This window comes from Canis lupus, chromosome 21 (genome assembly GCF_003254725.2).
Source record: "Canis lupus dingo isolate Sandy chromosome 21, ASM325472v2, whole genome shotgun sequence".
In the NCBI taxonomy this organism is placed as follows: domain Eukaryota; kingdom Metazoa; phylum Chordata; class Mammalia; order Carnivora; family Canidae; genus Canis; species Canis lupus.
This window is the reverse complement of record NC_064263.1, coordinates 30,193,873-30,216,403: the sequence shown is the minus strand read 5'-3', so window position 1 is coordinate 30,216,403 and position 22,531 is coordinate 30,193,873. Positions and strand designations below refer to the sequence as shown.

The 22,531-nt window shown below is 51.1% G+C and overlaps 1 protein-coding gene across 7 annotated transcripts; it reads left to right on the top strand.

The window, feature by feature from the left end:
• Nucleotides 1-183: 183 nt before the first annotated feature.
• Nucleotides 184-22,278, top strand: APBB1 (amyloid beta precursor protein binding family B member 1). 7 transcript variants are annotated; one of them, XM_025459308.3, is made up of 14 exons: nucleotides 184-342; nucleotides 7,508-8,242; nucleotides 13,771-13,946; nucleotides 14,044-14,100; nucleotides 14,180-14,265; nucleotides 14,380-14,443; nucleotides 14,886-15,035; nucleotides 15,410-15,537; nucleotides 15,949-16,063; nucleotides 16,204-16,288; nucleotides 16,567-16,650; nucleotides 21,182-21,297; nucleotides 21,443-21,619; nucleotides 21,704-22,278. In XM_025459308.3, the coding sequence occupies exons 2-14, from the start codon at nucleotides 7,522-7,524 to the stop codon at nucleotides 21,869-21,871; spliced, it is 2,127 nt and encodes a 708-aa protein (XP_025315093.1). In that variant the 5' UTR covers nucleotides 184-342; nucleotides 7,508-7,521; the 3' UTR covers nucleotides 21,872-22,278. The 7 variants fall into 7 exon arrangements, with proteins under 7 accessions (XP_025315093.1, XP_025315092.1, XP_035559576.1 ...); XM_025459307.3 differs by having other exon boundaries at nucleotides 13,768-13,946; XM_035703683.2 differs by lacking the exon at nucleotides 14,044-14,100.
• Nucleotides 22,279-22,531: the final 253 nt, after the last annotated feature.

Below are 22,531 nucleotides of genomic sequence, written 5' to 3'. Positions count from 1 at the left end.
CCTCGCGGCGGAGGGCGGGGCCGGGCCGGGCGGCGGCAGCGCTCTGGGCCCCGGGGGCTGAGGGCCGGGGTCCCGCAGGGTGGGGCCCTCGGGGGAGCCGCGGCGAGCGCCCTCTGCGACGGGCTCGCGCGCTCGCGCCCGCGCGCGGCCCAAGATGGCGGCCCCCCGCCCCCTCCCCCCTCCCCCCCACGCCGCCCGGCGCGCGCCTCCGCTGCTCGGGGCGCGGCCCCGCGGCCCGCGCGCTCCAGGGCGGGGGATGTTGTGATGGAGAAGGCGCCGCGGAGCCGGAGCCCCGCAGCCTGAGCCACCTCCGCCACCTGGGCCTGGGGCCTCCCCGCGCAGGTAGGAGCTGCCCCAGCCCCGGCCTAGCCCCGGACGCCGGATCCCGACCCCCCTCTGCGGGCAGCGGACCCCGCAGCCCCTTCCCCGCGGCGGCCTGGGGGGCCCTGGTCAGGCCACATCCCCGCGGGCGGTACCCCCGCCGCGCGCGTTCGGACCGTCGTCCAGTCCCCCACCCCCACCTTGCAGGCGCCACCTCGGTCCTCACAAGACCCCCTCCCCGACCTTTATTTACCTCTTGCCCCTCGGGGCTGGAGGGGGGCGAGTCTGGGGGCCACGCAGCGAGGGGCGATGGGGGAGGGGAAGGGGCTGGCGTGGGACGTGGGGCGAGGAAGGCAGGGCCCTCGCGGATTTCTGCAGGGTCCCGGGCCTGGAGTCTGTCAAGCCGCATTCAGTTGCCCTCGGCGACCGAGGGGTGTGCCCTGGGGCCCACCGCGTCCCCGGCTTAGCCAGGAGGCCTCGCGCCAGCAGAAGCACTCATGGAGAGCAGTTCTCCAACCGCCAATTCAGAGGTTATTCCGAATCCCGTTTTGCCTCTGCCTGTGCATTTCTCGCATTCCCAGCCTCTCCAGCATAGTCCCATCTCCCTCTACTCTTTCAAAGCCCAAACCTTGCCTGCACTTGCTGTCATGTCCTCACTTCCCATTCATTCTTAAAACCACTTCATTTGGTCTCTGTCCCTGACACCCACTGACACTGCTGGAGCCAAGGTCACCGGAGACCTCCATGTGTCCGACTCCAATGGACACCTTCCTGTTATCCCCCTTTCCTTTCAGTAGTATTCAGTGGTGTGTGTTGACGCTCCTGGAAGCATTTTTTCTGGTTTCTCTTGTCCGGCATTGGCATTGTCTGCTCCTTCGTGGTCTCATTTGCTACCTCCTTCCCCTCCCTTTAGATGTTGGTAAAGCTCTTGTTTCCATCCTGAGCTGTGCTCTTTCGTTCTGTACTTTCTCCTCTGGTATTTTATTCACTCCCAAGCCTTCAAATTTCATATATATCTGTTAGTGATTCTCAGATAGATATATATATATATATACACATACATATATATATGTATATATGTATATATCTGGCTCAGACCTCTTTTCTGAACTCCAGATTCAGCTGCCCTCATGACATCTCCATTGAAGTTCGACAGAAATTCCATACCTACAGATCCCAAGCTGAATTACCTTCCCTGCGTTCCCTCTCCACCCTTCTTCCAAATCTGTTCTTCCTTCAGCTCTCGGAAATGGCTACTTTCCAATCAGTTATCCAAGCTGGAATCCTGGGCAACATTTTAGATTAACCTCTCTCCCTCACACTCTCCATCTCATGTCACCAAATTTTGTCACATCCGCTACCTAAATATTTTTCAAATCCATTCGTTGTGCTCCATTCTGACTGCTACCAAATTTAACCTAAGCCAAAACTCTTTTTTTCCCTCATTGCTCTAACATCATACTCTCTTGTCTACCTCCCCTTAAATACTCTCAACACAATGTGATCTTTTTTTTTTCAATGCATCTATCTGATCATTTATTCATTCAACAAATATACTTTGAGCACCTTTCATATATTAGATACTGTGTTAGGCACTGAAGATATAACTATGAACAAAATAGACTGAGATCTTGTCTCATAATCCAGGAGGGAATCAGATAAGAATAAAATGACAAGTGTAATAAATACCATGAAGCGGATGGTGGATAGTGCCTTGAGACTACATAAGAGCACAAGCTAAATTGGTCTGGGAGGTGTAGAGAGAGAGGGCCAAGGAAGGCTTCTCTGAGAACCTGACATTTGAACGAAGATGTAAAGGGTAAGTTCGAGTTATTTAGGCTGCAGGTTAGCAGAAGGGAAAAGAATCACCTGCAAAACGCCTTGTGGAAGGAGAGAGCATGATGTCTTCTAGGAATCGAGAAGGCCAGTAAGGCTGGAGAGCAGAGTGCTGAAGCTGGCAGAGGCCACACTGAGCATGACAGTTTAGGCCATGTTAATAATTTTGATCTTAAGATCTTTGTCCTTGGTGAAGATTGTGATGGTAGTGGATGTGGAGAATAGATGAAGTTCAGACGTTTTCCTCAGAGAGGAAATTTTCAGTATCTGGGGTTAAATGTGGGGAGTGAGGGAGGCAGGGAGGCAGTAGCGTTAAGGATGCTACCCCCTGCTTCTGTTTTGCACAACGGGATGGGTGGTTATATTACTCCATAAACCAGGATCCTGAAAGAGGACCAGTAAATGTATGGCAGAGAGAAACATAAGCAGGCATGTTTGTTTGAGAGTCCTTTGAGACATCCAGGTGGAGATGCTGAATAGGAAGTTGAATGTACACGTCTGGAGCTTGGACGAGGGGTCTGAAATGGAGATGTAAATTTTGAAATATGCACCGGAAGCTGTGGGCACAAATAAATATTTATCTTGAATATTCAATGAGAAAGAGAAAAGGGCCTAAGAACAAGCCATGAGAAATATCAGCATGTAACAGCTGATAGAGGAAGGTGAGCCAGCATAAGGGTCTAAGAAGACACTGGACTGGAACTAGAGTATGTAGGAAGAAAACCGGGAGATGTAGTACAGGGAAGCCACGAGTGAAAGTTGGATGGGAGGCAGGGTTCAAGTAGTGCTGAGAGTAGAACCAAGATGATGTGCGGGTTGGATTAGATGACACAGGGTCCTGCTGACCTTGGCAAGAGCTGTTGCTGAGACATTCTGGGAGTGAAAGCAGGATTGATTGGAGAGGTTGAGCATTGAGCGCGAGGTGAGGAAATGATAACAGTGAGTAGAGACAGCTCTTTCAAGAGGTTTGCTTGAGCTGGATGGGGAGAGAGAAAGAGCAGCTAGTGGCACTGGAGGACCATTGGTCAAGACACATTCTGCTTTTAAGTTGGTAGATAGTAGATCCCATTGAGAAGGAGAGGTTGATTATTTAGAAGAGAAAATGGGTGAACAGTGGTATAAAATTCCTGGAAAGGCATGAAAGGAAGGAACCAATTAAGAGATGAAGCAGTTGGTCTTAGGAAGAAGGATAAAAGGATAGGTGCCGAGGTCAGCAAATTAGTGTTTGTGGACATTCCCCAATCCATTCCATTTCCTCTGGGAAGGAGGAGGGGGAGGTCTTCCTCTGGGAGGGAGGGGTGGTGCACCAGGTGGTCCAAGGAGAGTTGTGCTCTTGTCTCAACTTAAAAGTCTTTCCTTGAGCAGCTCCTTGCTGATGTCTGGGCTAGAGTACAACTCAGACTTCTGTAGTGCCCCCTGTTCCTCCCCCCATCATACTCCATCATTTATTCAACAAATAGGGAGTGCTTATCGGTGCCAGGGACTGTCCAGACCCTGGCACTACACTGCATTGTAAGGGGTGGTTTCCCTGCTATACTGTGTACTCCACTGGGGAGGGACCATTTCTTTTTTTTTTTCTCAAGATTTAGAGATTTTATTTATTTATTTATTTTTAATAAAATAATTTTTATTGGTGTTCAGTTTACCAACATACAGAATAACACCCAGTGCTCATCCTGTCAAGTGCCCCCCTCAGTGCCCATCACCCACTCACCCCCACCCCCTGCCCTCCTCCCCTTCCACCACCCCCAGTTCGTTTCCCAGAGTTAGGAGTCTTTATGTTCTGTCTCCCTTTCTGATATTTCCCACACATTTCTTCTCCCTTCCCCTATATTCCCTTTCACTATTATTTATATTCCGGGAGGGACCATTTCTTCATAATTCATCACTCTTCCCCATGCCTAGCACAGTGCCTTGCAAATAGTAAGCTGTCAGGTTAGAGGACTCTTGATCTTGAGTAGGATGTACCCCCATCCCTGCAGTCAATCTGAGCCCCTTCACACTTAGTGGCCACTCTTAGCTCCTTGCCTTGAGCCAGAATCCATGTGGCTCTTTCCGTCCTTTGAGAGGCTTCAGGTACACCTAACCCCAAAATGAGTGCCCCTTCTTGAGGATCCTGGGCCGCTGGTTATCCTTTGACCTCAAAAAGTTAGGTGATGGTGCCATACAATGCCTTGAACCAGGAACTTAGGTTTCAGTGCTTGTTCACAACAGAGCTTCTGCATTTCTCCCCCAGTACTTTCTGCCCTGGTGACCAGAGGGACAGGGCTGCCTTGGAGTTGATCTGGCTCTTCACTGTCCCAGCCTCACAGTGTATGTGCCTTTCCCAGATCACACCTCCAAGTGCTAAGGAGGTCAATACCATCCTGACCTCTTAAAAACCTGGCTCCATACACTGCTGCTTCAGAGAAGGACTCATCGTCTCTGTGATCCTCTCAGCTTGCCATAGTCACAGGGTCTTCACATCCTGAAACTCAATGGGGATGCCACTGTGGAACAGCCTTCAAGTCAAGACGTCAGTGTACACTAATTCCCTCCCTCCCTTTGTCCCAGATCTTGGTCCTTACTGCTCTGGGACCTCCTGCCTTCTCAGGTACCCTTCATCATTCTCCAGCAGCCTCTCTAATACTCCTATTGCCCACTTGCAGCCCATGGGGCCGCACAGGTTTGTCTCAGTGTCTGCTCCCACTAGTCTCAGCCTCCAAATCCCTCTTACCCCCTGAGAGCACCTCAGGGTAGCTCTCAGCTCTGGGCACACGTTGTCTGTTCCCTCCATCCTTCCCTTCTGTCCACATCAAGGCTCCACTGTGTGGCACACACACCACGCACACTCCTTGGTAATGGGAATGTGAAGTCGAATAAGACAGTCTCGGGTGTTTGGAGGGAATGGGGCATTGGGTATCATGAGACATGGAGGAGGGAATGGTCCCCTGAGCAAAAAAGAGAGAGAACGGAACAGGAAAGCCTCACTGCTCAGAAGCTGTGCCTGCCGAGCCAAGTTTTGAAACATGAGCAGAGGTTCTCACTCAGGGAGACAGGATTCCAAGCGGGGGGAGCACTGTAAACAAAGAGCCAGGGCTGTCAGGGTGTGACATGTTCTAGAATCTGCCATATTTTGTGAAGCTGGAATGTAAAGTGTGAAAGAGGCAGGGAAGGGGGAGGAGGTCTGAGAGGTCATAGGGATTGGCTCAAGGAGGCTCTCGGTGTCCTGCTAGTGAGCACAGATCTTATTCTGAAGGTAGCAGTGAGCCATCTAAATTTTCCAACTGGGGAGTGACACAATCTGGTTTCCATTTTTGGAAGATTACTGTGGTTCTAGGTAGTGGCAGAGCTGTTTATTTTTCTTGTTTATGCCAGTGACCATGAGTTTGCTTATTACCCAGGTGGAGCCACACCAGGCAGATCTGCAGTTCCACATGAGGCAGACACACAGGAACATTTTTTCATCCAGGTCACGGAAGTGTGCACAGTGTTGTGCTAGGGTTTGAGGAGCTAGGCATGATGGAAAAGCAAACTATGGCTCCTGCCCCAGGACCATGTGCTGTACCTGAGGCACAGCAGAGCCTTGGTCAGACAGCCTAAAGCACCTCACTGGCAATGTGTGCTCAGAGCTGAGAGCTACCCCGAGGTGCAGGGAGAACCAGGACAGGGGGTCAGGGGAGATGGAACTCTTCAGTGGGGGCTAGGGGGGAGAGAGAACGCTCAGGTGAGAAATGGGGGAGAAAGAACCACACGGTGGGAGTCAGAGAGAGAGGTATGCAGTGAGGGGCAGCCAGTGAGACAGAGTGGTGTGCTGAAGAGAAGGGTTGAGGAGGAAGAGAGGACTCAGAGAGGGGATGGGACAAGTGGAAGGCGACACGGAGCTAAGAGGGCCAGGATGAGAAAGACTTGGTCAGGGAGGATGGCCTGTGAGGTGGTGACAGTGAGGGTCCAGGGAGTAAGCACTTTACAGTGACAGTCAGGGAAGGAGGACACTAGAGCAGTAGAAGGTGAGGATGGAAGGAGGCCTTGATGGGATCACTGGGTAAGGATATTTAGGCAGTGAAGGTGTTCCACAAAGGGGTTGTAATGAGAGAGGGGCCAAGGGGCAGGAAGTTGGGGAGGGCTGTCACTGTGGAACAGGAGATCCCCTCACCTGCAGCAGATGGGATTTGTTTGGGCCACCACGAGTAGTGGTTGAGACACAGTGACATGACCAAAATGTGTTTCCTGCAACTGGCAGAGGAGATGCTAAAATCGGGCCTGGAGGAGATAGGAGAGCAGACTTACACATTCATTCAACAAATATTTATTGAATTCCTGTTCTGTGCCAGGGTTTGTTACGGTCTAGGCATATTGTATTGAAAAGAAAAAAAAAAAAAAGACAAAATCTTCCACCATGGAACTGAAATTGCAGTCATGGGGAGACAATGATTAAACAAATAGTGGTAATAATATTGATAAATAGCTTGACAGATGGTGCTAGGCACTAGGGAAGGTTTGCGTGTTGCTGAGAGAGGGCATGGTGGCTTGCAGTTTTAAAAGGGTGTCAGGGAAAGCCTCACTGAGAAGATGACATTTGGATCAAGACATAAAGGGCTGGAGAGTACAGGTCAAAAGCTCCTGTTGATTGAGGCATGAGGCATTATAGGGCCTGGCAGGTGGAGTGGTGTCCAAAGTAAGATACTTTATAGTAACAGTCATCAAGATGTAGCTTCAACTGGCCAATTCAATTCACGAATTGAGGCTGAAGGTCTTTCCTTTGTGACCTTCCTTCCCAGGTCCACGCCCTTGATGGTCTACAGCTCATTCTCTCCTATTCTCACAGTCCCTAGTAGGCCTGGGCTTCGGGGCTGGTTGATGATAGGAACACTGCCTAGGGAGCTCACAGTAGGAAGTTGTGGATAGCAACGTGGCAAGAGGAAGAGGGCAGTCAGTGTCCAGTCCCAGAACACATGAGCCAGTCCCACACCAGCTGGGTCCCTGGCACAGTAAGCCCCGGTCAGATAAGTGGGGGTGGGGATGCACAGAGAGCCATTGTGTGGAAGCTCTGCTGTTGGGATTGAAGGCAAAGCAGGGGCTGGCTGTGCTGTCTCAGAAAGCTCAGGGCTGGGGATTTGGGGCTGGGGTGGATTGTAGGCCTGGCCCTAGCCTTTGGTGGAGATGGTGGTTGAGTGGGTGGTGGTGTGGGGGGACAGGAGTTGAGCCTAGTCATTGTCATGGGAAAATAGCTCTCAGGACACAGCAGTGGGTGCTAGTCTGCTGAGCATAAGGGAGATGACGAGGTACGGAGCACAGCCCCAGGCAGAAGCAGGGGTGCTGCTGTCTTGACCTGGAGGCTCAACCACAGTCTCCTATCCTCACCCCACAGGATCTGCCAAGGCCATGTCTGTTCCATCGTCACTGAGCCAGTCGGCCATTAATGCCAACAGCCACGGAGGCCCTGCCCTGAGCCTACCCCTGCCCCTGCACACTGCCCACAACCAGCTGCTCAACTCCAAGCTGCAGGCTACGGCTGTGGGACCCAAGGACCTGCGCAGTGCCATGGGGGAGGGTGGTGGGCCTGAGCCAGGCCCTGCCAATGCCAAATGGCTAAAAGAGGGCCAGAACCAGCTCCGGCGGGCTGCCACAGCCCATCGTGACCAGAACCGCAACGTGACCTTGACCCTGGCAGAGGAGGCCAGTCAGGAGCCTGAGATGGCACCCTTGGGCCCCAAAGGCCTGATGCACCTGTACTCTGAGCTGGAGCTCTCCGCCCACAATGCAGCCAACAGAGGGCTCCGAGGATCTGGCCTGATCATCAGCACCCAAGAGCACGGGCCAGATGAAGGAGAGGAGAAGGCGGCAGGGGAGGCTGAGGAGGATGATGAGGAAGAGGACGAAGAGGAGGAGGAGGAGGACTTGTCTTCTCCCCAAGGGCTGCCCGAGCCCCCGGAGAGTGTGGAGGTGCCCCCCAGACCCCAGGCCCTTGCAGACGGTCCCCGAGAACACAGCAAGAGTGCCAGCCTCCTGTTTGGCATGCGGAACAGTGCAGCCAGTGATGAGGACTCCAGCTGGGCTACCTTATCCCAGGGCAGCCCCTCCTACGGCTCCCCAGAGGACACAGGTACTTTATGGAGCTTGACATGGGGGATCCGGGAGGGCAAGTGGATAGGGGTCAGGCCTCTCCAAATCAATGTCAGGGCCAGCCCAGACATGAGCCACAGAGCTGGTGTCCTAATAGTCCTCAGCAGGCCATATCCAGGTTTTCCTGGATGAAACCATTCCTGATATTCAGAGTGTTTGCACAAGTTGCTAGGTTCATCCATCATGCACACACTGATGGACGGTGGACTTAGGTGCATTTATGGAGCACTTACCAGGTACTGCCCTATGCTTATTATTAATTGTATTCCATCCTCACAGTCATACTGTGAGTTAGATGCTATTATGATGCCCATACATCATACATAGTAGGCCTGGAGAGGTTAAGTAGCTTTTCCAAGCCACAGACAGTCTGGGATCATAGTAGAACTGAGTCTAGACCTGAGCTCTTGTCCTTGCCTATCCTGCCACTGATGCACACAGCACGATGAGCCAGATGAGCTGACTTAAGTCAGCTTTTAACAGGCCAGATCTGGAGGCAACAGCAGCACCTCCCCACAGATGTCTACTTGGAAAGACTGAGGTCGGTGTGTGCAGAGCACTACTCTGGGCTTTGTAAGGATACCGTTTTGTATTCTTTGTATCAGGAATAGAATACTAACTAAAAGTTAGGAAATAAAAGAAGAAAGAATGAATATATCCATCTTTGTGGGGTGGGCAAGAGGGGACAATAGGTATTGGACTCCAAGGACTGATCATTAAATGTGTCCCATTTAAATAAATTGAATTTCCGTATTTCCTGATGTCACATAGAGATGCAGACAGAGCTGAGCAACAGAGGACAGAGATAATGGGTTGTAGCTACAAGCCCAGAGTTTTCTGGATTGGAAGATAAGTAAAGATTAGGAAAGACTCGGGTGGGCACCTGGCAGCAGGCACCATACCAGACCCCAAACTGTGGAGCCTTTGCAGGGGAGCATGTAGTTCATGCAGGTGAGCCAAAGGCAGTACAGCATCCCCTTTCCAAAAACTTAACATGGATATTTTCAAACATCTAGAAAAGTAGAGAGAATAGAATAATGAGCCCAATTTATCCATGACTCCATTTTAATAGTGACCAACACATGACTAATTTTGCTGCATCTATACCCTGACCTACTCTTGGGTCCTAGCCTATTTCAAAGCAGACACTCAAATCCATAAGTGTTTGTTTACTCATGCATTTCTAAACAACAAATTCTTCTAAAAATTTTCACAAAACCATTATCATTAGTACAAAAATTCAGCAATAACTTCTTAATATTATCAAATATCCAGTCAATGTTTATAATTTCCTAATTGTTTAATAAATGACCGCCCCCCCCCCCACACACACACATCCTGCTATTTAAAGTTTTGATTATTTGGATCAATAACCAGTTAGTTGGAGACCTTTCCATGGTGGATGTGTATCTTAAAGTTTCTTTGGGTCTGTATGTCATGCTTCCATTCCTCCGTCTGTCTCTCTTTATTTTTGCTTGCAGAGTGTTGTTTTAAATTAGAGACACAGTGTTATTTATCTTGGGTTTTCCAGAGTCTGGATTTGTAGACTCTCCCTGTGGTGGCATTGAGCAGGTTTCTCTTCCCCTAGATTTCCTGCAGATTTGGTAGTGAGTTCTAGAGCCTTGATCAGATTTGGATTTGAGAGGTTTTTTTTTGTGTGTGTGTGTGTGTGTGTTGCTTTTGCAAGAACGTTTCATAGGTGGTATTGAGTACTTTTATCAAAGGCAAAGTCTGGTTGCTTCTCTTTTCTGTGATGTTAGTAGCCTTCGATGGTCATTGTTTGGACCTCCTTTTAAAGGAGCAGCTGCTACTTCATTCCAGCTGGTTATCTATAGGGTTGCATGGGGGGGAAATGTCATCCAGTCAGTTCATGCCACTTTTCAAGGAAAACCAAAAACTGGACATTGATGTGAAATAGCCCAATTTCTAAATGTTAGCAGCCAGTTCTGTTTTTTTACAAAGTACCATGCAGGCCACACAAAATCTGAGTCTTGTATTTGTCTGTAGGTTGCTAGTTTGGAACTTCTGCCCTAGCTGTGGGGTATGAGACAGAGGCCAGATACTGGAGAGCCTGATTGGTCCAGGGGCTGCTGGGGTGGTCGCTGTAGTAGCTGCACATGTGAGCCGTCTGGGAGAAGGAGACCAGAACTGCCAAAGAAGTGGGAAGGGCCTGCTGGGCACAGGCATCAACCTCAGCGAGAGAGGACAGCCAAGGATCAAGCTCTGGTGGAGGCTATGGAAAGTGGAGGGAGTGGGGTGGGGCCAGCCTCGGAAAGGGTTGAGTCACTGCTTACTCTTTTGTAATTGTGGTGCTGTGATCATGAAGGCCATGGAGGAGGTCTGGGTTCCTGTAGGAATGGAGTAGCATTGGGCAAAAGTTATTTTGTCCTTCCCAGCCTAGGATCTCCACAGAGTTGTTGATTGAATAAATGAATGAATGGAAGAGTGAATGAACTTTACTACCTGTGTTGAGTTCATACTCAGTGCCAGACCTTGTCCTAAATGCTGAGAAGGCATAGCACAAGGGACAGAGGTTCCTGTCCTCATGGCGCTCACAGTCTAGGGGGTACAGAGAGAGACGGGCAGCTCTGATCCGCATGGTGAGCACTGGGATGGAAGATGTGCAGGAGGGCACTCAGCCTGTGTGCATGGGGGTGAGGGGGTGGGTCAGTTTTGATATGTGACCTTTACATGCAGGCCTGAAGAAGGAGTGGGTGATAGTTAGGTGAAACCTGAGGGAAGGAGGCTGGGCTTGTAGAGGATGAGGGGCATGAAGAGCAGGGAGAGAGAGACAAGGGGCGTGGGGGCTGGTGATCAGAAATAAGGCTCGAAGGCAGAAGGTTAGAGGCTCATAACAGCACACACACCCCGGGAGGAGTTTGAGTTCTATCCTGAGGGCAAGAGAAAATAATTAAGATTACTAAGGTAGAGAATAGTTCAGCATTTTGAAACAATCATGTGGGCTGTAGCGTGCAGTCCACATTGGAGGAGACTAGGCTGGAGGAGGGAGCCCACCTGTGAGGCTGTTGCTGTGATCCAGGTAAGAATTCCAGGTAAAAGGGAGAAGCTTGAACTACTGTAGTGACATGGGGATGGAGAAGAGGAAAGAGCATTATGTGACTCACTGACTCCCGAGCAAATGGCTATACCTGTTTCACCATGACGGCATGCACAGATGAATGAATGATGCACAAACCTTTGAATTCGTGCGTCAGTGCCTGAATGAGTTGATGCAGGAGTGAAGATGTACATTCCTGAATAAATGTGTGCATGTGGCGTGGCAAAGGCCTTAGTGGGGCTGTGCTTGGAGGGAGATGTGCCAGGCTCCAGAAGGGCCTCCCAGATGGTCAGAGGGGGAGAGCAGCCCGCCCCTCCAGGACAGATCGGAAGGATGAAGCTCTTTGAAGCAGGAAGGTACAGGCTAACAGGGATGGCAGATGGATTGGTGTGTGACTCAGTCAGAAGATGGTGAATTGGTCCCCAGATTCAAGAGGTGTGTGACCCTTCATGAAGAAGGGTATGTCTGTGGAGGGCACGGTTGCTCTTGCTGTTGGTGCTCCTGAAAGGTTCCACAGGAGAGCCCGGAAGGCACTGGAGGGTCCCTGGGGAAGAGCAGGCATTTTAATTCCCTGGGGTCTGAGATGAAGGCAGGGTGGAGAGAGAAGAGGTGATAATGGCTACCTAGAAGGCTGAACAGGCAAGAGCCCCTCCTCCATGGGCCTACCTCATTTGCAAACAGGGTGGTGAGGAATCTTGCTTGCATCAGGTGTGCGGCCACCTTGGGTGACCACACCTGCTCCCAGCCCCTCTGTGTGCCTGGTTGCCCAGCAGCCTGGGTCTGGGGACTGCCTGTATCCTCAGTGCTGCCTCTTGGACCAGTCAGGATTCCTGGTTTCCCTGGTAACGGGAAGCACGTCAGCAGTCTGGGCGCTCCCAACCGTCCTGGTGCTGCGGTTGCCGAGGAGACGCTGCAGCCTAGCTGGGCCCTGGCAGGTGAGGGGGGCTGTGCAGGGAAGCCCCAAGCCCAGCCTCAAGCTTGCTGGGGCCCAGCCTTCAAGGCCCACTTTTGGGCTCAAACTGCAGGGCAGGTCCTGGGCAGGGGAGGGATCCCCGGGAGCTCTGAAGCCACACCCTTTTTGTGCTGAGAGCTAGTCTTTGCAGGGCCCCAGGTGGCTGAGGTATTCCTGAGGGGCTGAGTTTCCTGGTGTCCTCCAGACTAGGTTTGACTGTGGCACTCTGATGCCCATTACGGGGTGGGATGGAGATTCAGAATTGGGGGAGGGGAGTCAGGATTAGAAAGAAGAAATGTGGGCAGGAAGGGCTAGGGTCTTATGAGGACCCTCTATTCCCCCCCCCCCCCACGGAGGTCCCATGGTGGTCCTGGCCCCTCCTTAGTGAGCGCCAGGCGGGGGAGGATCTTGCCTGGCAGGCGCTCTGCCCTGGTGAGAAGGGGGCGGGATGAGCTTTTCTCTGCAGCCCAGCACCAGGCTGTGAGCCCAGCTGGCTGGGCTGGAGGGGCTGTGAGGAGGGAGGGTGGAGGCAGGAGGGGCTGGGAACCAGCGCCATGTTCTCCCAGGACTTTTTCCTGGCCATCATCCTTCAGGACAGCAGCCCAGGTGAGGGGTAGCATGAGGCTGGGCAGAATATGAGGTGGGGCTGGGTAGGGAGGAGAGGCAGAGGAGGCATAAGCTGGGTTACAGGGCTGGAGTGGTGTGGCTCTGCTGGAAGAAGAGGGGTGTATGTCACAGGTATACGTGCATGTGCATAAGACGTTTGCCTGCATCTGTGTGTGGCAGGGGTCAAGGTGTGAGTGTGTGTGGTATCTGCACACACGAGGCAGAGGTTGACTGAGTGTGCATTCACTATCTGTGTGGTACCCACACATGTGTTGGGGGTTGTTGTGGGTGTGGTCTCTGCACACATGTGGTAGGAGCTGATACATATAACCGTGTGTGTGCATACCTCTGTATGGTGACTTCGTTAAGGTATGGCTGGAGTTGGGTTGTATGTGTGTTTGCCCCTGCACATGTGTGTGCACCTGTGATACCCACCGTCTCTGCTGGTATTTTCTGTGTGTGTACACCCTTGTGTTTGTGGTGGCTGCACAGGTGTGTAGTAGGGCTTATATGTGTTGTGTGTTTGAGTGCACGTGTGTGTGCAAGAGCTGACAAGTGTGTGTGTGCCTGAGATATGGGCATATATGATAGGAGGTCAGTTAGGGTCACCCAGCCTCCTTCTCCTCTCTCTGTCTTCCTCCTTCCCTCTATGTGGGCACATTAGCCAGGAGCAGGGTCCAGGAGGAGACCTGAGTCATGTCCCCTGCTGGTGGTCCCCCATGTTGTGGCTCCCGACTGCAAGCTCTCGGAGGAAGCAGGAACTTTGTGCTGGAACCCTTCCCCCATCCCTTCCTGTCCACCATGGGATCTCCACGAGGGGATTGGCATAAGTACCTACTGTATGCTTGTTGGGTGGGTAGACCCTCATCAGTCCCCCCAACCCACCCAGCAGATTCCTTCTGGAACCCCAACGCCTTCGAGACGGATTCCGACCTGCCAGCTGGATGGATGAGGGTCCAGGATACCTCAGGGACCTACTACTGGCACATCCCAACAGGGACCACCCAGTGGGAGCCCCCAGGCCGGGCCTCTCCCTCACAGGGGAGCAGCCCCCAAGAGGAGTCTCAGGTAAGCTCACAGGCCTGTTGTTTTTTGTACAGGGGTGGAGGGGTGTTGCTGCCAGAACAAGATAAGCTACCCACTTATTGCTCCTCCCTCTTCATAGCTCACTTGGACAGGCTTTGCCCATAGAGAAGGCTTTGAGGATGGAGAATTTTGGAAGGTGAGGGGACCTGCTCTACAATGGGGGAGCTGGAGAAGGGGCATCATTTTGGTCCTGACTCCTCTCTCCCCTTTCCAAGGATGAACCCAGTGAGGAGGCTCCTATGGATTTGGGACTGAAGGACACTGAGGAGGGGGCATTGCCCTTCCCAGCTCAGAGCCTCAGGTGAGTGGGAAGGCATGATACAGTGGGCTGGCAGGGGGATAGACCTCTCTGGGAGGGGCATTAGGACAGCTCCACGTTTGAGCATCTGTACCAAATGTTACCATATTCCTCCAGCCCAGAGCCATTACCCCAAGAGGAGGAGAAGCTGCCCCCACGGAATGCCAACCCAGGGATCAAGGTTTGTTTAAGACCAATGCCTATTCCTCAGGCTGGGGCTCCTCTATGTGCAGGAGACCCCCTGTGTCATGTTCTGGGGGGCATCTCTGGTCTCAGTAAGCTCTCCAGGTCCTGAGTTAGGAGTTTTTCCAGTCTTAGCATAGATCCCTGTTTCTGAGCCAGAGGCACATCAGTGTTTCACTCAAGCAGCCCAGTGGCTTGGCAGGGGCTCCATCCAGGCTTGACTCAGATGCTTCCTTGTGCTGGCAGGGGTCTCCTCTGAGACCATCCCCCTCCCGCCAACTATATCCTGTTGGAGAGCTTTTCAGTCTTAGCTCAGAGCATCCTCCCAGCTGCCATGTTCTGAGTCAGGAACTCCTCTGCTCTTAGCAGAGAGTGTCCTATGGGTCCTCTGGTTCTAGCTCAGACCCTATACCTCCCACCCCCTCTTCTATATCTGGCAGTGTTTCGCCGTGCGCTCCCTAGGCTGGGTGGAGATGACCGAGGAGGAGCTGGCCCCTGGACGCAGCAGTGTGGCAGTCAACAACTGCATCCGTCAGCTTTCCTACCACAAAAACAATCTGCACGACCCCATGTCTGGGGGTTGGGGGGAGGTGAGGGCTGAGCTGGTGGGTATGGTTCAGTGGAGAAGGGAAGGGAGCTGTGAGAGAGAGGAGAGCTGGGCTGCCTGAGCAGTGGCTGGGGGAGGGAGGTATCAACCCCTTGCAAGTGACAGCCTAGTGAGATTGTTGTGTGATCCCAGGTTGGGGCCTTGGGAGATGGTTTCTAGCAATGACCAGATGATAAAGGGAGTCACGTAAGGGATGACAGATGTGACCTCTACTAGAGTGAAGCCTGCAAGGTGGGTGATCCACCACCAAGGCCAGGACCCCACATCTGTGGCTGACCTCCCCTGAGCTGGAGGTGGCAGAGATGAGTCACCTCCCCAGCTGGGGCTCCACTGAGTGCCTGCTTCCTGGGCCCACAGGGAAAGGACTTGCTGCTACAACTGGAGGACGAGACACTAAAGCTGGTGGAGCCGCAGAGTCAGGCCCTACTGCATGCCCAGCCCATCGTCAGCATTCGAGTTTGGGGCGTCGGGCGGGACAGTGGAAGGTGGGAGCTGTGCCTGGGACCCTAGGGTGGGGGCTCATCTGGCAGTCAGAGTGGGGGCCCTCCTTCCTGACTCTACTCTTTGCCTCTCTTATGCTGCTGGAACCAGAGAGAGGTACTTATACCTAATTTACCCTGACCATTCCTCCTCCCACACTAGGACCAGATACCTCAAAGCACCCAAGTTCCCTTATTCCGCCCTGCCCCTTCTTGCCCGCTGTGCTCGCCCATTTTCCCCTACCTCGGCATGCTTGCCTGTCTACCCACCAGCCAGAAGGCAGCACCCACAGGACACCATCCTGAGGGCAGAAGCCCTGAAGGAGCTGTGAGGGACAGGGAGGGCATGGGTGGGGTAGGGATGATGCCTCGCACTGGATGGCACTGGGAGACACTGAGGTACCCCTCCCCCAACAGGGACTTTGCCTACGTAGCTCGCGATAAGCTGACCCAGATGCTCAAGTGCCACGTGTTTCGCTGTGAGGCACCTGCCAAGAACATCGCCACCAGCCTGCATGAGATCTGCTCTAAGGCACGGCCCCCTCCGCTCCCTGGACTAGCTGGCACCTTTGCTCTACAAGGATGTGGGTGGGGTCATTGAATGGGGGTGGGGGACTCTGGGGCAATGAAGCCCTAATGGACTCTCTCTCGCTCCTCCCCTCCTCTCTTCAGATCATGGCCGAAAGGCGTAATGCCCGCTGCTTGGTAAACGGACTCTCCCTGGACCACTCTAAACTGGTGGATGTCCCTTTCCAAGGTCAGTGCCACAACCCTGCCAGATCCAGCTCAGCTTTGTTAGAAAGGTGAGGTGACCCAAGAAGAGGCATAAGCTACTACATGGACATGATAAAAAATGGGCACATAGAGACTAAATTCTTTGGATCAAATAAGTGGAGGGACTTTGGTTAAAGGGAGGTGGGGAAGGGCTGGAGGTAGGGCCTTGGATGGGTGCATATCCAGCTTATGCCCTGGTGGTGGGGCCTGGGAGTGAGCAAGGTCTGCCACCATGGCTGATCCTCCTTTTCTTTTCCACAGTGGAATTTCCAGCACCTAAGAATGAGTTGGTACAAAAGTTCCAAGTCTATTACCTGGGGAATGTGCCTGTTGCTAAACCTGTTGGTATGTATGTTCTTCTTCACCCAGGGACCACCATCCTGATCCCAAAGCTATGCCCCCACCCTCTGCCTTCTAAAACCTTTTTTTACCAGACCTTCCTCATGCTTGATGTCCCCCTGCTCTTTAAAATGCATCCCACCTCCTGTACCTCTGTCCTATCTGCATTCTGTGTCCTGCCTTATACCAGCAGTTGGCCTGCCTTCACTGAGTTTGAACCATTGAACTAGGCACATAGGAGACCCACTCTTGCATCTCACAGAGAAGCTTTGATTGGGTTAGGGGGTGGGTCTTAGATGACTAGAAATACCAGGTAGCAGCTGGGAGCTGGGTTGGGTATTACAGCACTAACCATGAGCTGTGAGCATCCAAAGAGGAAGCAGTGAGCATAATTGTGACATGCTTTATTGCTTATGAAGTACTTCCTTATATGTCGTGTTAAGTTTTGATGTTCCTATGAGGTTGGGATTATGTTAATATCCATTTTGTAGATAAGGAAACTGAGAGTAGAGACTATCTGATACTGTCTTATATTTCTAGTGCTTTCACAGTACTTGTTATTTATTTTTCATTCATTTAACAAATACCTATGAAGCTTACCATGTGCTGGGTCCTGGGAGAACAATGATCATAGCTTTCATGGAGGTTACAGAAGGTTGCAGCAGAGAAAAACAAAACAAAACAGAAAGTAGTCAAATAATCATATTAATAATAAATGTGTAATTACAAATTGAGTCATTCGTTGAAAGAAAGTAGCAAGGTGCTATAAAACTATGTGAGAGAGGAACTTCATTTAGTCAGAAAAGACTTCCTTGAGAAAATGACACTTAAACTGAGATCAAAAAAATGAATTGAGGCTAATGTGGTAAAGTGGGATGGAGCTAGGAATAAAGCAGGGGAATATCATTCCAGGCAGGTTAAGCAGTGTAGAAGTGGATCCACAGTGGAGGGCACTTTGGTACTTCAAAGGCATTGAGAGAAGGCCATTGGTGCCAGATGAGGCTTGGGAGTTGGGTCGCAAGTCAGACATTATGGACCACATTAATGATTTGTTCTTCATCCTAAAATCAGTATGGAGCTATAGTTGAATTTTCAGGAAAATACTTTGCATAATCAAATTTGAATTCTGTAAAAGTTGGCTTTGGTTATACCATGGAATAAAATGTTTAGCAGGTGGAGGTGGATGTGAGGAATCAATTAGGAGGATCTTGGAGTAGTTATGGCTGGTAAGAAGAGTATCATGGGCTATGGTGGAACTGAAGAAGAGTATGCAGATTGAAGAGACGTTTAAACAATTAGAAGCAACAGATCTTGGTGATTGACAATGTAGGACAAGGGACAGAGGCATTCAGGCTGACTCCTGGCTTCCTGGCTTTGGAAACTAATGCCATTCTGTAAAGGTAGTAGACATTGGAAGAGGCCAGTTTTGGTATGGAGATTGGAGTTCGGTTTCAGATATGCCAAATTTGATGGGAAAGCTGAGTGACAAACTCAGGTTGGCAGTTGGATTCACAGAGGAGAGGTCTGGGTTGCAGATTCAAATGTGGCATTATTGGGTTATAGAGGTAATCAAAGCCATGAGTGTAGAGGAGACTGATCCCTGAAAATAAGCAGCCCACAGTGAAAAGAGAAATGAGGCTAGGCCTAGCTTTTAGACCCTCAGCATTTAATGGACAGAGGAGGAGGAAATTGACAAGGATTGTGGGAGCAGAAGAAGAGAAGTGGGAGGCAAAAAGACTGCTTCAAGAGGCGGTCAAGTGTCACATCAAAAGATACTTAGGAAGAACTCAACTGTTTGATGAATGGATAAATGAACACATGAAACAATGAATGAGACTTACCTCAAATGACATGGCCAGGAGGTGGGAGGCCTAGGGCTCAAACCTGGTCATCTTCAATTTTCTGCTCTTTCCCTCAAACCATACTGACTTTAATGACGAGCACCTTAGATCCAATAAGGAAACCCTTCTTAGAAAGAATGGAAATTGAGCTAGGGTTTGAAAGGGGGCCTGTCTTTACAGAGGGTAGTTGGTATTCCACTTGGATTCAGTGGCAGTGCCACAGACAGGGAGCCAGAGGTGAGAAAATAATGTGTGGGGAGCAGGAAGGAAGCTTGGCTGACTCCTACATCTTTGCTTTCATTTCTTTCTGTTTTTCACCCTCAACTTCCAAACCCTTGTTGCTTCTTCCAGTTACAGTTCCTACCCCCCACCCTCTCTATCCACCTTACTTAGGTTCTCACGATGATGAAGCAACTGTCTACGATCCTTGACTGCCCCTCTGCTGCCCGTCACTTCAATGGTCAGCTCCCTAAACTCTCTTAAACTCACTTCCTGCTTTGTCTTATGCTCCCTTTTTAACCTCCAGGAGTTTAACATTGGCTCCTCCTAAAGCTGCAGCATTCATTCATAAATCATTCATTTATTTAACAAGTATCTGTAGGTTGCCTATCTGTGTGAGGCACTATTCTCAGTTTTTGGTTCACATTAATGAACCAAACTGACAGATTCTTGCCTTCAGGTAGCTGACAATTTAGTCAGGAGAGACAGACAATAATGAAATTATGTAATATGTTGGAAGGCAACATGATACGGGGAAAAATGCACAGTAGGATAAAGGGGATTGAGAGTGCAGGGCTGGGGGTCAGGGAATAGGTTTTAATCCTGAGTTGTTACCAAATATGGCAGACTGTTTGTAGGCCACATTGCTCCACAATTTTCCCTACCTCCACACCAATTCTCCCCACATTCCAAGGTCAGGCCCCATCCCCATGGCCCCATGAGCTTTGATATCTTGTCCACACTCATGGTGTTCGAGATTTTTCCATAGACTGGAATAAACGTCAAAAACACCACAGCCCTTGTCAATTGACCTGACCCACTCAGGAACTGCCTGTGTTTTCACCCTTCTGTGGGCTCCTAGGTTACTTGGTTATACCAGTTTGGTTGCATTTACCCATGTTGCCTTGAGGGTGATTTGCTCAAGCATCTGGAATTCCTTAAGTAGATAATAGATAAGCCCTGTGCTAGGATTGGGGACACAGAGATGAATTAAACTTGCCTTCCCTCCTTGAGATGGCCAAAGCCCAGGGTGGAAAAAGGTTTTCCAGGAGTTACAAGATGTGCTAGTAGTTGTCCCAGCAGCATCCTCACTCTGCCCTGCAGCAGGGAAGGCTTCCAGGATGGGTCTTGGGTGAACCTTGAAGGATGAGAATCAGGAGTTTCTCATACAAACAATCAAGAGGGAAAGGGCACTCTAGACAGAGGCTTTTCCACAGTTACATCCTGTGTCCCTTGAGGGCATCCTCTTCTCTTACTTTGTATTCCCAATCTGCCTAGCAGGGCATTTGCCAAGATTAGATGTTAATAAATGCTACATAAATCATTTGAAGCTCAGGGAGTAGTAAAATATGAGGCTTGACAGCTAAGATGAGGCCAGTTTTTGGAGGACTTACATAATTAGGAGAGGAATTAGGCCTTGATCCAGCCAAAGGTAAGATGAACAAGGCCAAGATGAGGGAAGACTTTCAAGGAAGACATTTGTCCTCTTCCTTGTCTGCCCACAAAGGGTCCATGTGGTCTGCTCCTGTGGGAACCCAGAGGCACTGAAAGGGGCAAGAGGGCCCTGGAGTGGGCTGCAGAGCTGCATGCTTTCATGTTGGCACTGTTTAACCTCTTAGTTGTGAAGGTGAAGACATGGTAGATCAGAGCCCATTCATGAGAAGCGTGGGACTGGAACCCATGCCTCCACTGTGCCGTGTGCTTCCTCTGCCTTGCATCTCTGCTGAGTGCAAGCAAAAGTGGGATGCAAGAGTGAACTGTTTAATAGCAGTTTGAGTGGAGGGAACCACTGTGTTACAGGGGGATATTGATTGATTGATCTAAAAGCTAGGAACCTTCTGTTCCTTGTCCTCTTAATACATTATAGAAATTACCAAAATTACTGAACCCAACTAAGATTTGACAGTCCTTCTAGTTCTGAAAACTAGAAATATAGAGAAGAAGCAGAGGAACTGTAAGCTTCGGTTTCCTTATCTAAAATGGTGGTTAAAGAATCAGTTGGGAGATTGTTGTAAGGTGTAAATGAAATTGTGCACTGTAATGACTGGCATGCACAGTGGGATACAAAAGTCAACATACCTTAAGTGGATAGAAAACAAAACAAAGATTGGGTCGTGGGAGAGGTGTGGCTTATAGGGGCTGATTTGGGAGTCCTTGTTGTATGATGCAGGATAATGTCTGAATGTGGGCAAACACTGAGAGCCAGGACGTGGAGAGGTCAGAGCTTTGGGGAATCAGTTCATTTTGGAGGCTGAAGGAAGAGGCAGAGTCAAATAAGGAAAACCGAGCCTAGGATTCAATATGGAAGAAACCAGGAAAGTGCTAAATCACTGAAGCCAAGGAGGAGGGTACCCAGGAAGGGGTATCTGTGCAGCATCATCCAGGGCTGTTGACTGGTGAGATGGGCATGGAGCAAAGGCCCTGGGGCATCCTCTCCCCATCCCTAGTGGTGTCATGTTTGTGTCCATATCTTCCAGGGGTAGATGTGATAAACGGGGCCCTGGAGTCAGTCCTGTCCTCCAGTAGCCGTGAGCAGTGGACCCCAAGTCACGTCAGCGTGGCTCCTGCTACTCTTACCATCTTGCATCAGCAGGTAAAGACCAGGGTGGGAGAAGGCTTGGCTATGCCTTGCCATGGAGGGGAGCCTGGGGTGGTTGAGGAAGAGCTGCCAGTAAGTGGATATGCCAGTAGAAGAGAGGGTTGGGCTGTTCCTTCCTAACTGGGTTCTGTCCCTCTAGACGGAAGCAGTGCTGGGGGAATGTCGGGTGCGTTTCCTCTCCTTTCTGGCTGTGGGCAGAGATGTCCACACATTTGCATTCATCATGGCTGCCGGCCCAGCCTCCTTCTGCTGCCACATGTTCTGGTGCGAGCCCAATGCTGCCAGCCTTTCAGAGGCTGTGCAGGCTGCGTGCATGGTAAGCATGTAGGGTGGTGGAGTGATGACGCCCACTCCACATGGGGCAGGCTGGAGAGTGACTGCCCCACCTGCCTCTTTGCAGCTCCGCTATCAGAAGTGTCTGGATGCACGTTCCCAGGCCTCCACCTCCTGCCTCCCAGCACCCCCTGCTGAGTCCGTTGCCCGGCGTGTAGGGTGGACTGTCCGCAGGGGCGTTCAGTCGCTGTGGGGTTCGCTCAAGCCCAAACGCCTGGGGGCCCATACCCCTTGAAGCCCTCAGTCCTCCCTCCACCTGCTTGCATTGAGCCCCAGGGAACTCAAGGGTGTGGAGCAGGGAGGGGCCCTAGAGGCTAGCGTTAGGCCTCAGGTTCCCCCCAAAGTTTCCCCACTCCAGTAGCTGGGGTTCCCTGCCTAGGGGCTGGGGAGAGAGATACCTCATCCCTGCAATGAAGTGACAATACTGGATTGATAAGAGGAGCAAGAAGCAAGGCCAGCCCCGGGCTCTCCACCCCCATGTTTCAGGTGGAGCAGGAGGAACTGGTCTAGGCCAGGCCCCATCTTGGTAGGGTCCGGCAGGGGCAGTAGGAGGGGACTGGTTCAGGCATGGGTCCCCTCCCCCCGTTCCATGGGCACCTCTGCTGTACTGATATCACTAATAAAGTCTGTCTGCCCTGCTAAGCTGTGTGCCTTCCTGTGCCTGCATCACACCATCACCTGTAGTACCCCGATCTCTCGTTCAGATCATATTCCCAAAGCCACCTTGTCCTCCCTGATTTGTTTATTATTATTTTAAAAATATTTTATTAATTTATTTGAGAGATAAAGAGCGAGAGCGAGAGAGAGCAAGGGCAGGCAGAAAGAGAATCTCAAGCAGACTCTGAGCTGAGCACAGAGCCCCACCCGAGGCTTGATCCCAGGACCCTGAGATCAG

Excerpts from the sequence above, each read along its gene's own strand:
- APBB1 (XM_025459307.3), top strand. The coding sequence starts at position 7,522 with ATGTCTGTTCCATCGTCACTGAGCCAGTCGGCCATTAATGCCAACAGC. Across the intron at positions 14,101-14,179 it reads AGGATGGAGAATTTTGGAAG|GATGAACCCAGTGAGGAGGC; the intron begins GTGAGGGGACCT and ends CCCCTTTCCAAG. Across the intron at positions 16,289-16,566 it reads GGTGGATGTCCCTTTCCAAG|TGGAATTTCCAGCACCTAAG; the intron begins GTCAGTGCCACA and ends TCTTTTCCACAG.